This window comes from Oryza glaberrima, chromosome 2 (genome assembly GCF_000147395.1).
Source record: "Oryza glaberrima chromosome 2, OglaRS2, whole genome shotgun sequence".
Taxonomy (NCBI): domain Eukaryota; kingdom Viridiplantae; phylum Streptophyta; class Magnoliopsida; order Poales; family Poaceae; genus Oryza; species Oryza glaberrima.
Genome location: NC_068327.1, coordinates 27,174,078 through 27,190,086, shown reverse-complemented (window position 1 = coordinate 27,190,086; position 16,009 = coordinate 27,174,078). Strand labels below are relative to the sequence as shown.

Genomic DNA, 16,009 nt, shown 5'->3' with positions numbered 1-16,009 from the left:
TTTAACTTCAAGGAGTACATATGAGAACCCACATGTTATCACATGTTATTGATGGGACGGTGATAACAGATTTACTGTCACCATTATTACCTTCTTTTAAAATGGTTTAGAAAACTTTAAGATGTATATATGAGAAATCACATGTTATTGATCGCGTGGTGGTCACTGCTACCACCATTACTTTTTTTTTTTTTTTTGAAAAAAAAGTGGTATAGATTATGATGATTATCTAGGAATCAATATAAACAAGTGACTTCATTACATCTTGTGTAATAATGACCTAAGATAGTTATTCCCTCCATCTCGACATCTCGAACTGTAAGGTACGCACGTATAAGATTTGAATTTTATAAATTTTTCTAACCACTAGTCTAATAATATATAATGTGTAGGTTTACTGATATAAATACGGTCTTGTTGGATTCATATTTTGATGTTCTTTTACATGTGAAGTTGGTTTCAATATGGATAATAATATGATCCCTCCATCCCACTTTGATCATCCCATAAGGTTTCTGGGGTCTTTCCAAAATGATCATCATTAAACAAGTGTCATTTTGTTTATTTGTACAAAGAGTAATGTGAGTAATGTGCATCATTGAATGTGTTACATGCAACCAACAAGATTAATTTCTAATTGATTAATTTCTAATGGTGCAATGACATCCAATATTTAAAATATAAGTCATTCACACTTTTCTTGGTATTGGTGCCTTTTACTTAGAGAATGTCAAATTAGGATGAAGGTGGTACCATGACAGAAAATGACAATCAGAAGTTGGATGTTGAAGACCATGAGTCAAACCACACCTTGTATTTTGGGACTTGAATATGTCATCCTTCCATAATCCCTTATCTTTTGGAAATATAGGCATACGAGTATGTGATATGTTTCTGACATAAGGGTCATTTCTGCTCTGGATTCGCCATTGTTACGAATAGCGGAATCATCAACGAAATCACAACGCCAACGTTGAGCCCTATTCCAAATGTATCGGCAACTATTCCAAATGTTGTGGAAAGGAGCAGCTTTTGCAGTACAGCACATTAATAAATATGAAAATAATGTCCAGGTAAAAAAAACCAGCCGAGGAAAACTGCCCAGTCCGTAGTGAGTCCAAACCTTGCTCTTGGGAAAAAAAGCAAATTATGGCACCAGCCTTTGTGGATCGCGAGGGAAAAGTGATGTCTTCCTGATGTTGTTTAGGGCGCAGAACAGCATTACCACCCTCTCCAGGCCGACACCAAAACCACCATGAGGAGGTGCACCATAGCTACAATGATGACCCATATATTGAAATGAGTTGAATGAAGTGATTTAGATGATGACAAGAAGAAAATTGGATGAGCATTACAACATATGTTGCAATATTAGAGGACTAACAACATGATAAACAAATAAACTTACCTGAACGATTCGATATATGATGAAATAGTACTCGCATCAATTCCACACTCTGTTGCACGTTTCGTCAATAGCTCTGGTAAATGTATTCTTTGTGCTCCAGATATTATTTCCTCTCCTATCATATCACAAAAATGGTCAACAGGATGCTTCTACACATGATGAATATCTTCTTCAGTGATAGCAAATAGTGACTACTGATGGAAGTAGATAAGATGACGCAAACACGACTATAATAAAGGAATAAATTTTCACTAAATTTAAATTGATAGCAAAGTTCAATGTGGTTGTGCAGACCTAGGTTGGCTATAGGATGCACCATCAAACACTCAATCAAGCTAACCGTCAGGACCAATTAGCACATCATATTGGATGGAATGCATTTAAGCGACTAACTAAAAATAGGTGTTGGTCATTTCTGTGCCATCCTAAGTAATCCCCGTGGCGAATTCAAGTCCTTGGCAGGATAGAGTATATTCTGGTTTACTTTCTGTCAAGTCATGATTTTTATCTATCTTTTTGCGTGTCAGACTATGCAATGAAGAAAAGTGGAAGTCATTACTAATTTCATATAGGATAGTGATTCACAACAATATGGCTCTAAAATACAAAGGATTTATAAGCAGCAGGACTGAAAATAATGTTTTCCTGCTCAGGTAACATTATCCTCACACATGCATGCATGACACTGAAATATACTGTAATAAATTCAAACATCTCAAAGAAATAAACAAATTTACGTACCTCGAATAAAGACATCAAAAGAGTTACTGTAAGCTGGGTTGTCATAACAAGGCATGGTGTAGAAGGGACGCACAGCCAAAGGATACCGATAGAGGATGAAAAATTCTGTTCCATACCTACAGACAATGTAGCAAGTTGTCAAACCACATTTTCTTTTGAAAAGAAGCGAATAAGTAACTACAGGCTGAATTTGCATACTTCTCCTTAACAAGCCGGCCTAGTTTTTTCTCAGCTTCAGTGTTGAGGTCACCCATGGGTTCGATTTCTGTTCCAGCTTCCTGCCAGGACAAACCACGATGTTAATCGCTATGGATATAATTCTGTGAAAGCATTTTAGGCCAACACCTAAGCAAAAAATTAGTTCAACAATTAAATCTGGTTTTACTAAAAAAGACGACCCAGATAACCCAGTATATCTGTAAGTTGTACACCTGTTCTACTTCAAAGTTGCCAATAACATTTTTCTAACATACTAGATATTTAGCAAAAACAGGATTTCATTATATCAAATTTGAGTGAGCTGCGAACACGGTTGGTGTGCTCACTTCCTCCCTCGTACTAAAAAAAAAAATACTGTGGGGTTGAATCTCTCCCCAGTCCCATTCTTTAGATTTGATTGATCAAGATTCATCACTGTTCTTTTTTTTTTTTTTTGAAAAATAATTTCCGTTTAATGTCATGAATTGGTCAATGTTAACAAACCAAATTACCAGACAAGATTCTTTGGTATCCATTGTAGGTAGCTTACTAGGCTTAGTCCATGAACATCTGTCAAAATGTCCAACAAATCTATCTATTTAGTAAGATTCTATGACTGAAAATGTCAAGGTTGCTATTTCAGGATGAAGCAATGACTGAAGCTTTTACCAACCAATATCTGGGTCAGTAGGTCCAAATTGCAACAAAGATGTGAACTACATTAAATTGCTAAAATACACAATGTGCATACCAACATGTAAATTATGCTCATGAAATATTTAGGATTCTCAGTAAAAACCTGGGCCATTAGTAGATTTCTCATATAAGGCCCAACAAGAAAATCATATATTACCCTCAGCTAGAATATGGTTCATTCAATACATCAGACATATGTTCAGAAATTCACCCATACCAAATAAGAGGTAACATAGAGATGATGACTGAAACAAGATATTTACCTTCAGCATTTGAATTCCTTCTTCATACGTGAGCTTCAAAGTTTTCTCTAAATACTGTATGAATTAGCATAATATGAGTTAGCTAATATAGTAACAAAATATGAGTTAGATAATATTATAAAAGGGGAACAAAAAGAGGCAAGAACTTGTTCACCTTCAGAGGTTCAAATGGATATTGCCTGTTTATTGTCTCTAGTTCTTTCTTGCAATTTTCATTCAAGTGTTTAAATATTGCTACAAACAAACCATCTATTATGTCGCAAACCTGTGTTGAGAAATCAGCACTTAGTCAGCATCACTTTGCTTATACTAATACAAAGCATCTTTCATCCAATTTTCCTTACCTCAAAATAATGTTCCTTAATCTCCATCTCAGCATCAAGGCCAACAAACTCACACAGATGCCTGTGAGTGTTTGAATTCTCAGCTCTAAAAACAGGTCCAACCTCAAATACACGTTCAAACCCACCACAAATAGCCATCTGCTTATACAACTGAGGAGACTGTGCTAAACATGCTGGCTGTCCATTGTACTGTAGCTTGAATACAGCTGCACCACCTTCGCTGGATCCAGCAATTAGCTTTGGGCTGTGAATCCCAACAAAATTTTTCGACAGAAAATATTCCCTGAATTTCTGCAAAATACATGACAACGATTTAATTTCCATAATGAATATAACACGCTCATATGCGATAGAAAACATAATAGAAGCTCGTTGTTTAACCTCCACTGAATTAAGAATTAGCCTACATAAGGCGTGGACATGAATATATACTACACGCATGGCCTTCACTCAAGACAAACATATTGAATCTAACCCTTGACTAGTGCAATTAGATAAGTTGCAAGGCACAAATTATTGGGAACATCTTGGGGTCACCAAATCAGTATATCTCCAAACAGCAATAACTTGTGCAAAGTTTGAGCTTAGTTCCCAAGAGGCAAATGTTTATTACTGCAAGATTGACTAAGCTGAAAGCATGAACATTTGCCAGAGTAGTTTTTATTCAATGGAAAATTTAATGTGTTAACTGAGCTATAGATCACATAGCATTGTTGGCACAATACAATCCACTAATACAAAAATGATAACAGTAAAAATAAATAAATAAATACTCACGTTCTCAACTTGACATTGAATTCTGAATATTGCTTGATTTGCAGGTGTCCGGAGATCAATAGCTCTATAGTTCAAGCGAGTATCTTGGCCCACACGAACTAGCTTCTCTCCAGCCTGAAACGGCAGCAGTGGTTAATTTCTTAAGTCTCACAATGATTATAATATTTATAGGCATCCTGTAAATATACATTGTGGATGTACAAGCAAGTTGCACATATACATACTTGTTCAGCCTTTTCAATTTCAGCCTCACTCCGTGAGGCATCCTCAAGGTTGATTGGAAGGGTGGGGATCGCCCTATTGATGCAATAGATCTTCCTCACCTGAATCTCCACCTGCCAGCAAAAACAAAAGACACTTCATTAGCTAGTACTAACTGAAACAAAGCACAGTTTTAAATGTGCACACCGTATAATAAGTTATGTTGCGGGATTAAATCGAGCTAATTGTGACAGTAAATTAAGATGGATACAAAAAGTCCAACAAAAACCACCATACATGAATATTCAGCCTCCAAGAGGTATCATAAGAGGACTATCACAATGTGAATTCCAATCGATTGCAGAACCATCATCTAACATGAAATATTCAGCATTCTAGAGCTATCACAAGAGGGCTATCCGAATGCATATTCTAATCAACTGCGGCCAAGGGTTGATGCAAATGCAATTGATGATCATATTGACCCAACATAATGGTGGAGAGAGCAGACCTGCTGCGTGGTGGCCTTGAGGGGCTCCTTGGGGAGGGAGACGACGCCCTCGACGTCGACGATTGATTCCTTGCTGAGGGAGGTGGCGAAGCGCACCATCTGGGTGCTGACCCCTGCGTCGGCGCTGGCGACGAGCACGCACTGGACGGTGCTCATGCTCTCGCGCAGCACAACGAAGGCCATCTTCTTGCTGACGGGCCGGATCGCCTGCGCGGCGCCGCGGATGAGGACGGAGCGGCCGGCGGCGGCCTCGTCGAGGCCGCCGACCTCGGTCCACACGCGGCCGGAGATGGTCTTGGACTGGATCTCCTCGACGGGGACGTCGCCGTAGTTGGCCGCGAAGGGGTCGTCGGCGTCGGCCTGCGGCTGCTGCTGCTGCTGGCGCTGCGACGCCTTCTCGGCCTTCTCCGCCTTCCTGGCATCCTTCTTGAGCTGCTTCTTGCTGATGGTGGCGGAGGAGAGATCGGCCGCGAGATCCCCCGCGGAGGAGGCGGCGGCGGCGGCGGCATCGGGTGGAGGCTCCGACGACATCGCGGCGGAGGCGAAAGAAGAAGAATAGGGTTTAGGTTTAGGTAGTTGGCTTGGACTTGGACGAGGCAGAGGCGGAAGCGGAAGTGGCGGCTCTTGGCGACGGCGACGGCGACGGCGCGAGGGGAGGCGGAGGCGGAGGCGGAGGCGGTGGCGGCGGGAGAGGGAGAGGGAGCGGTGCGGGGCTAGGGTTTGGGTGTGGAATTTTTTTTTAATCACCGATTGCTCAACTGCTGCGTAGCACGAGTGGATGACATGTGGGGCCAGGTAGAGCGACCAAGAGTGGGCCCGATCGGTCATGGAGACTGGAAGGCGGTGATGGTGCAGCGGTGCACCGCGCGAGTGACACCTCGCATGCGGTGGCCCATCTGGCAGCCCGCGTGTGCGGCCGCCTCACGTGCGAGTGGCTATCCCCTCTCTCTCTCTCCCGTAGGCGGTATCCGCTTTAACGCTCCGTTTACGGAAACCACGAGTTTACGCCTTCACCGACCGTTACGCTGCCGCTTTGCCCTTTCCCCTCCCCGTCCCCCGCCGCGCCGCGTGTCCGCGTCGGTGTCGTGGTCATCCGCCGCCGCCGCCGCCGCCGCCGCCGCTCTCGCAATGGCGAGGCCGTTGCCGAACCAGACCGTGGCACGGACGTCCGCCACCTCCCTCCGTCACTTCCCTGGGCACTCGAAGCCGTCGCTGCCGCTGTCCGCGCCGGCTCTCCGGAAAGCCGCGGCGGCGCTCCTGCTCGCGGCGGCCGTGGCGCTGCCCTGTGCCGTGCTGTACCGCGCCGAGGTGTTGGACGCGGTCCAACCGGTGCAGGTGGGATGGGATCGCGGGCCGTGGTGGGAGCGGGGCCAGCCGCCCCCTGCTGTTGTGGTCCCCGAGGAGGACGGCGACGTCGATCCCGCTGCGGCCGACGATCTGGTGCGCTTTGCTTCCACCTCCTCCTCCCCGTCGTTTCTGCTGTTTAATTTTGTCCCCCTGAGTTTTTCTGTAGCGGTTCTAGTTATCTGAGGTGCGAATTGCTGTGCTTAGCATATATATATATATATATATATATATATATAGGTTTTCTGCGTGCCGTTGTTAGTGAATCGCGTGGTTTATACCTCACTTCTACTCATTTCGCTTTTGAGGTTATTTTTAGTCATCGATCCTGTTTGACACTCCATTAACTGATTCAATCGACTATGACTTACAGATACGCATTGCAGTAATGAACAATAATCAAATGACCGTCATTGTGATTTACGGGTCAAGATTCCTTATATTCTTGTTTCACGGGTCAAAATTTCATGCTGTTCGTCATATCAATTCTGCAATGAATGCTTATCATACATAGCATCCAATAATTTGTTCTCCCATTAAAATCTGAAAACTAATAGATTCGTGAACAATAAGCCATAGTATATTGCTGCTTTCCTTTGCGGATGCAATTTCTTCCAATTTCACTGCTGTCTGATATGTCATTGAATTCGAGAGATCATCAGATCAAGTAGAGCTAATAGACCTGCATTTTGATTATTGGCTTATTGCATTTTCTTTTAGGACAGTGACGACCTCAAACTTGAGCAAGTTCTGCAGGAGGCCTCCATGGATAATAAGACCATTATATTGACAACACTGAATGCTGCATGGGCTTCTTCAGGCTCGGTCATTGATCTTTTTATCGACAGTTTTCGCCGTGGTGTTAGGACTAGCTCACTTTTGAGACATCTTGTGATAATAACATTTGATTGGAAGGCTTACAAAAGATGTATGAAGATCCACGCATACTGCTTTGCTCTTGCAACCGAGAATGTGGATTTTTCTCAAGAGAAGAGGTTTCTGACTGCTGGTTATCTGGACATGATGTGGAAAAGGCTGGATTTCTTGCGGCTAGTTCTTGAAAAAGGTTACAGCTTCATTTTCTCGGTAAAGTCAATTGCATTTTGAGTGTGTCCTATCTATATTGAAAATCAGCTTTTATACGCACATAGGGCTGTATATTTTCCTGAAAAATTAGCAGATGTGAAGCTGAAATAGAGTTTCTTATTAGTCACACCTGACATATTTTTTATCTGCATTTCAGGATGCAGACATCACGTGGTTCCGCAATCCTTTTCCTCATTTCTATCCTGATGGAGATTTTCAGATTGCATGTGATCACTATGTAGGCAATGCAACTGATTTGGGGAACATAGCAAACGGGGGATTTAACTATGTGAGGTCAAACAATCAAAGTATAGAATTCTACAAGTTTTGGTATTCTTCACGACTGAGATATCCTGGCTATCATGATCAGGATGTATTTAATTTTATAAAGCATGATCCTTACATTACAGATATTGGACTGAAAATTAAGTTCCTAAGCACTACATACTTTGGTGGCATTTGTGAACCCAGCAGAGATTTAAACAAGGTTTGCACTATGCATGCAAACTGTTGCATTGGATTACAGAGCAAACTTCATGATCTAAGAGTCATAATGGAAGACTGGAGGAATTATATGTCTATGCCACCAAGCTTAAAAAGATTTGGGGCATTGTCATGGGGGGTACCACAAAATTGCAGGTTTGATGCTACCTTGGAATTTGAGTTTCACATGCTTCTTTTCCCCCAAAATGTTGTGCGAGAAGTACAACTGGTATTCATGTCCTGATTTTTCTTTCTCCTGAATCCTGATGATGTGTCTGATAATTTGGTTTCTTATGCAGTCTTTCATTGCTTAACCAGTGAGACATGCTTTTGGGGGTGCAAACTGTATAAAACTGTAGAAAATGTCAATTTCTGAGCATAATTGTCAGAAAGAGAAAAATACTTTGAAGGTTGGTTTCTTGCATTTCTTATTGTTTCTGTTTTACAAACTTCAGTTATTGTAATATTATGTTGTCAGTTTGCCACTGCCTAACTGGAGCTTGTGCCCGAACACCAGTGTGAGTAAAGTCATACTCGGGAGCTTCTCTCTCTCAAAAAAAAAAGCCATACTCAGGAGCTCTTTTGCAAGTAGCAAACTAAACTAGATAGCTAGTCTGAATTGATGAGACACTGTCACCCACTGGAATAATGGCATTGTAATAGTGAAGTCACATGCATTTCTGTTATGTTTCAGGGAAAAAGGGGCTACTACATCATCAACTTTGCCAACTTTGATGCCTTCAGTTAGGCCTGCTCATGGATTGGATCCTAATGGATTTAATGGATTGGATTTCAGTGTGGGTTGGCTTTGGATGGGTTGAAATGGATTGATGCAGCTAATGGGCTGGGGTGGGTTGGATGGAGATGTAAAATGGTTTGGATTGGATTGGTTTTGGTTAGGAAAGTTTGGGTAGAAAGTGGATTCAGCCCATGGGCTTCCACTGGATTGTCCCCAAATCACATTCGTCTTCCTATGACATTGACAGCTACGGCACCACCACCACTTCGCTTGACGCCGCCGGTGGCTTGCCACCTTCCTCTCTGCCTCCCACACCCTTCTGTGTCACTACTCGTTGCAGCCGCTGGCAGGAGCATGGCGGCGAGATCACCACCGGCTCATCATCATCATCCTGCCGCCGCCGCCGGCGACCTCTGCCCAGCATGTGGGCCAGCTGCTCTGACTCGCTGTTCGTGCTCGGTGCGGCACCGCTGCTGGAGGGGTGCGTTGGCATGGGTTTCAACCTCAACCTTGGCCTGCCTGGTCTGGGCCACCATGTCACCAGCGGCTCTGCAGACGAGGTGGCTGGTAGCTGTCGGCCTCCATGGCCTTAGCCCCAGATGGGGCGGCGGATCATTGGCACTAACGATGACGACGTTGTCACCTCTGCTCTGTGGAGACAGCAGCAAAAATGTGGAGACATGGAAGCTGGCAGCCGGAGGTAGGGGCGGAGGCAGGCCTAGGGCTTGAGCCCTAGGCCTGCCTCCAAAAACTTGCTTAAATTTTGTTGATTCACCATGTAATTTTTTCATAAAACTAATACTCCATTAGTCGAGCCCTACCTTAGGCCTAGTCTTATATAATTTCTGGCTCCGCCACTGGCCGGAGGAGGTGCTCCCATGTGGCCGGAGTTCTCTGTGGCGGCGCCGGTGGTCGGCTGGGCGCTGCAACCACAGCTTCTGTGATACTAAAGTTTCTGTGATACTAAAGTGGATATATGCATCCATGCATGGAACATGTGTATATTGGTAGTATACATGCATGTATATGCGCATGCATGTATATGCGCATGTTATATGTATGTACGTGTGTGAAGAGAGTTGAACCAAGGATTGGACACTGTGGTTTCAGTCCATGGATTTAGAATTGGTTGAACCCACTTAACTAGAATGGGTTGGACTCGTATGGTTCAAAACTTTTTATGGGTTGGATTGGTTTGGGGCTTGAAGAAGGAGAAGTGGTCTGGGTTGGATTGGAAGGATGCTTGTTACAGAAGTGGGTTGGGGCAGTAATGGATTGGATTTCCACCCATTAGCACCCCTACCTTCAGTAATATTGTGTATCTTTCGGAACATAACATTGGGAAAGGTGCAGGCTGCTTTCTGGTATCCCTTTGATTATTCATAGTTCTTATCTCCTTTTTGTTTTAGTTCTAACATGTTTGTTGATCTGGAACTGCAGCCATGCAAATATGCGATTTTAAATTGCATAAACTGGTAGAAGTTTCATCTGCGCGAAAAGCACTGCAAGAAACACAGTTGCATGACCATGGCAAGAATACTTGGCATCTGAACATTGGTACGTATCCCAGCTGTTGCAAGTTTGCAAAAACACAGTACAGCATAATGTTTAGGTGCCCGTTTTTCTCTCATTTTAGCAGACTGAAATTATTTGTTAATAGATACGGGGGGATTCCCCCAATGCTCTAATGCTTGGTTGCCTGAACCTGTCCATCTATAGGGCCAGTCCCCTTCTCCCCGTCTCTCTTATCTACCTTTCTTCTCTCATTCTGTCATTCACATTACTAAAAGGTGCGATGAGCCGTCTTATTTGTTGGTTCGCGTTGTACACTTGTGCATGCCTTTGTCTAAAGTCTCTCCCTGTTCTTTTGGAACGGTTTTGCTAAAAAAACTTCCAACAGTTTTATTTTGGGGCAACTTCTGATTTTCTGGCCATCCGATGTGCACGGAGATTCGTGAAGGCGCGCTGTGGGTCCGGTGGATCGAACTCAGGGTCCCTGCTTCGCACCGAGCACTCCTTAACAGCTGAGATATGCATGCTTTTCATTAGTTACATGTATTACACTGTAACTTTAGTATAGTTGCAATGTAATTACACTAAAATTGTACTATACTTACATTTGAAAAAATTTACGCAATAAACTTGCGACAGATTTTTAGATACACCCTCGAAATACCTGCAAAAACCTCTATTCAAAGGAAGCCTGAGATACTTGAACCAATAGCCCTATCACTTTTCTCCTTGTTTATGTAAAGAATGGCCTAGCCCTCATATGCATACTCCTTTATCAGCACTCTGCCGTTTGCCCCATGGAAAGAGAAGGCAGTTTATCGCAGATCGGTACCGAGTTGTATCCTCTTAAGGAGGGTGGTATTACAGATGCAAAGAGCCTTCTGCTCGACTGTCTTTTTAGTTTTTACTGGTGCGTTCTCTTCTTTAGGTAGTAGTAACTCCAATTTGGAGAAAACCAAACAAAAATTGCCATCAGTACCAGTCACTTAGTACTGTATTAGACGGATCTTATCTTATCAGAAAACCAGGGTCTTTATCCTAGATACTTCGTCATGTTTGATTCTGGCGCCCTTTTTTCAAGTCATAATCACCTTCGATTCGATGCGCTTATTAGCATCTTCTTTTCCAAAAGCTCGTTTTGCACATGTTTCGATTCTATCTGCACCCTGAAAAGACAGGGTCGTCCCATGCTTCAAGTGTTCCTTCAGATTTGGTCCTCCATCCATGATTAAACCAGCCAGTGCAATTTGTGAGATAGCGCACAAACCATTTCACCAAAAGCTTAAGTCTGTATTTCACTCGTACTCCAATATTTTTCTTGTTCTTTTGGGTCTCGAACGTGAAATAGGAGTCGATCAATTTACTTAGCTTCAGTAACTATTTGTGTCCTAAGAGCAACCACGTGAAATGGTATCTTCTCGGCCGTCTTTTTACTTGGGATCAGGAAACACTTTAACTGTTTGTGTCCTGAGAGCAACCACGTTTCCATGTTGGCGCTTTAAGCTCGTGCAAAGCTTTTTTTTCTGGCGGCTGGTGTGCCATCCTGTGATGTGCCTATCAAGCGGAATCTGACCTGAAATCAGCGTATCCAGCCTGCAATGTGAAAGGTGATACCGTGATAGGTCCCGTCGCATAAATCTTGGTGGGTCTTGAATCTTGATGTAACAATTTGTGTGCGGTATGCACGACTGAATGCACGACTTTAATTAGCAGCCGGAAACGTAATCCAACTATCAAGGAGTGGAAAGATCACTATAGTACATTAGTACGTACCCAAGGTGAACCGCAAGGTGTTCGAAGAGAGTAGAGGCCATGCCAGACGGTTGCAGTTCCAGCCATCTGAAATTACATGGCATCAGCTATATATATCCTTTGATTATATAAGATTTATGACGATGCAGGTAATAAGAGAGCATGCCAAAAGAAAAGACTTATAACGGTTTTGGCGTGAGAAATATGTCTTTTGTTAAAGTTCTTTGAAAAAAAACATTTTACTATTTGTGTTCAACTCGTTTTTAGCTCCAAATGCGTATGATTCATGCAGCAATTCAAAGATGGGGTTTATGGAGACGACATATAAGAAAAGGCAAAATTTGCCCTGGGACACCCAAAAATTGTGTAATTGGCTGTGAGACACTGTAAAATTGTGTCGTTGCTGATGGATACCACAAAATTCATGTAATTTGCTGTAGGACACCCGAGGCAATATTTTATCATTTCTGATAAAAAGATGGGATAGAAATTTCAAAACGACAAAATTGCCCTCAGCCCTATCTACGAATGAATGATCTCGAAGCGGATCTTGGGATGAGTTCGTTCAATTTCCGTGTTTCTTACGGGCACAGGGGAACCAGTGGTCGATGTCCCACGTGAGAGGCGAGGTGGAGTCGGCATGGAGGTAGAGCACGTTGCTGTAGGCGTTGACGCGGAACAGCGCCAGGTCGAACCCGGTGTTACCGAGGTGGTTGAGCTGCTTCCACAGCAGGTTCGCGAACCCTCGCGGGTTCGCCATCGGCGCCACCTCCGCGTTGGCCACCGGGAACATCTCGTTCAGATCCTTTGCCCGTATCGCCTGCACCCCACAACCACCCAATCAGTCACCACCGCACCAGCAGCCGAGCGGCGGGGAGGAGGAGGGCGTGGCGGTGGAGAACGAGATGAGCCGGTCCGGGAGCGATGACCTCGATGTCGTCTCTTGCAGCGACATGGGCGGCGGTGTGGGCGATGATGAGGACGCTGAGCATAGTGAACGGCGACGGCTTGATTCCTTCAATGGACTGCCATGCATGTATGCCCAGCGAGTTAAAGAGATCCTAGGGAGGCTATAGGTGCAAGGAATCGATGCGGGGCTCACCGAGGAAGCGGAAATCGGCAATGGCGCCAGGCAGCTAGCGTTGGGGAAGACGAAGGGGAAGAAGAGATGGGGCAAAACAGTCATTTTACGTGGTTTCTCTCTCATCAATTCAGTGGATATTATATTTTAATGTGCCCAATGTCCTGCAGCAAATTACCACACTTTTAGAGTGTCCTCGGACAAATTTACGTCTTTCGGATGTCCCACAGCTAATTACACAATTTTGAAGTGTCCTTTAGCAAATTTTGCCATAAGAAAACTGTCTTAAGCTATAATTACTAGTGAGCGTACATGTGCAACGCACGTTGATAGATAGAATTGAGAAAAAAAATACGGTTATTGTTGAGCATTTACTGATACATATTAAATAATCATAGTAGGAACCAAATAAAAAATAACATTATTGTAAGCAATACATTGGTAATTTATGAAATAAACATTAATTGTTTATTTATTACATAACAACCAAATGTCGAAAAATAGAATATTTATTTGTCATCATCGATTTCACGTTCATTTTCAGATCGGTCTCTCTCAGGAGATGAGGTAGTGTCAGTGTCGCTCGGTTGTAGATTGATTGCTCTGCATCTTAAGGCAAACTTCACCTGATCGTGGAGTAAGATATCGTTTATTATGTCTTCTCGAACATCTGGATGCACATGTGTATAATATGATGCATTTAGTATTATGTTAGTTCATACATTGAAGCAGCAGAAATGAAATACGTTATGTACCTAGAAGAGGACCTTACATCCCACTGTCTAGCCATAGCGCAACGGTAATGGTTGTATTGGTCGTACGGACCAGACTTTCTGAAAATCGCGTATAGATGATCTATGAAGCATTTTATAGAATAAATATATGTCATTTATAAAATGCTTCATAGATCATCTATACCTGATTTTCAGAAAGTCTATACCTGATTTTCAGAAAGTCTGGTTAGTACGACCAATACAACCATTACCGGTTGCGCTATGGCCAGACAGTGGGATGTACGGTCCTCTTCTAGGTACATAACGTATTTCATTTCTGCTGCTTCAATGTAGCAACTAACATAATACTAAATGCATCATATTATATACATGTGCATCCAGATGTTCGAGAAGACCTAATAAACGATATCTTCCTCCACAATCAGGTGAAGATTGCCCTAAGATGCAGGGCAATCAATCTACAACCGAGCGACACTGACACTACCTCATCTCCAAAGAGGGACTGATCTGAAAGTGAGCGTGAAATCGATGATGACAAATAAATATTCCATTTTCTTTTTTGCATTTGGTTGTCATGTAACAAAATAAACAATTAAGGTTTATTTCATGAATTAACAATGTATTGCTTACAATAATGTTATTTTTTACTTAGTTCCTACTATGATTCTTTAATAATGTATCAGTAAATGAGCAACAATAACCGTATTTTTTCTCAATTATATCTATCAATGTGTCTTCCACGTGCTCGCTCACTAGTATTTATAATATAGGACTAAATTTTATTTTGGGTCACCTTTTATTACCATTGTTTCACTTCAAATCAAACAAATATTTCATTTTGAACCGGGAAAATTTACCTTTATGGCACTTTGGACTACCCTCAACTATTTTATCTATATGCATCAACTTGTCATATGTCAAAGCAATAGTCTAGATGTAACCGTGGGTATTCATTGACGAGTAGGAAGCCGGTGTACTCAGAATTGTTTATATGATGGAAAAGAGAGTTGGGGTGGTCTAAAGTGGAACAAAAGGAATATTACCCGGTCCAAAGTGAAAACCTATGTTAAAGGGTGGTCCAAAATGAAATATCGGGTAATAAAAGGTCGCGCAAAATAAAATTTACTCTAAGTATAGCTAAAAATGAGACCACCTTCGCTTTGAAGGAGAAAAAGAATAATATGCCACTCCATTCGGTGGATTTCGACGAAATGCCACCCACTAGAATGTAAAGGATGAAATACCACTCACTGAGTTATTTTCGGGATATTTGGCCCCTTTGGAAGATTTTAAGACCAAAATACCCTGGGAAGAGAGGAAGAGAGAGGGGAGGGGGAGCACCGGGGAACATCGAGACGGCGGCGTCTGTGCTCGTTAGCGATGGGTGGTGAGGGCGTGCGGACGGACGACGATGGGGGAGGAGGACGGTGGTGCCGCGAGCAGCGGGCGGTGCCGAAGGAGGCGAGCGGTGAGCGCGTGCGCAGGTGGCGCCAGAAGCAGCAAGCATGGAGCACGCGCGCGGGCGGTGCCGGAGGCGGCAAGCTACAAGCGCGTGGGTAGGCAGCGCTGGAGAGCCCTCTGTGTCGTCGTCGCCTCCTTCTCCCTCCCATCGGCGCCGCCCTCATCCCCCAGTCGCCACCCTTCGCCACCCATCATCGCCGTCGTCTCTCCCATCAGCGTCGTTGTCTTCCTCCTCCCATCAGCATCGTCGTCTTCCTCCCCCCGTCCTCTGTCGCAGCTAACGCCCCGCGCTCGCCGCGGGGAAGCATGAGCTCCGTCGGGCTCAACCTTCCCCGCTCCTCCCTCTTTCTCTTTATCCACATCCAAGGGTATTTTGGTCTTAAAATCCTCCAAAGTGACAAAACGTCCTGAAAGTAACCTATTAAGTGGCATTTTATTTTTTGTATTGTAGTTGGTGGCATTTTGTCGAGACCCACCGAATGGAGTGGCATATTGTCATTTTTCTCCGCTTTTTTGAAGACCTAGTAATCTATTTATTATATTATCAAGACAACTTTGAAATGAGACACCATGTTAGCTATAAAGGTTAGAAATTCTCACATTGATCGGAGAAAAAAAGGTCTTAACTGTTATATCATGATGGGTTTGAATTGTAACGGCATACAAAATACAATTATA

At 43.3% G+C, this 16,009-nt stretch overlaps 2 protein-coding genes across 4 annotated transcripts; one reads left to right on the top strand and one right to left on the bottom strand.

Annotated features, from left to right (window-relative positions):
• Positions 1-785: 785 nt before the first annotated feature.
• On the bottom strand, positions 786-5,872 carry LOC127762157 (aspartate--tRNA ligase 2, cytoplasmic-like). The gene is made up of 10 exons (XM_052286544.1): positions 5,140-5,872; positions 4,652-4,762; positions 4,428-4,541; positions 3,651-3,941; positions 3,461-3,571; positions 3,307-3,360; positions 2,348-2,427; positions 2,150-2,265; positions 1,409-1,523; positions 786-1,274 (listed from the first exon to the last, which is right to left on the bottom strand). The coding sequence occupies exons 1-10, from the start codon at positions 5,668-5,670 to the stop codon at positions 1,148-1,150; spliced, it is 1,650 nt and encodes a 549-aa protein (XP_052142504.1). The 5' UTR covers positions 5,671-5,872; the 3' UTR covers positions 786-1,147.
• Positions 5,873-6,183: 311 nt separating this feature from the next.
• Positions 6,184-12,676, top strand: LOC127762158 (uncharacterized protein At4g15970-like). 3 transcript variants are annotated; one of them, XR_008015396.1, is made up of 6 exons: positions 6,184-6,579; positions 7,204-7,569; positions 7,727-8,208; positions 8,352-8,462; positions 8,747-9,491; positions 10,232-12,676. XR_008015396.1 is itself a non-coding variant. In XM_052286545.1 (4 exons), the coding sequence occupies exons 1-4, from the start codon at positions 6,268-6,270 to the stop codon at positions 8,371-8,373; spliced, it is 1,182 nt and encodes a 393-aa protein (XP_052142505.1). In that variant the 5' UTR covers positions 6,184-6,267; the 3' UTR covers positions 8,374-8,463. The 3 variants fall into 3 exon arrangements, 1 of the variants encoding a protein (XP_052142505.1); XR_008015395.1 differs by having other exon boundaries at positions 8,747-10,138; positions 10,232-12,675; XM_052286545.1 differs by lacking the exons at positions 8,747-9,491; positions 10,232-12,676 and having other exon boundaries at positions 8,352-8,463.
• The last annotated feature ends 3,333 nt before the right edge of the window (positions 12,677-16,009 follow it).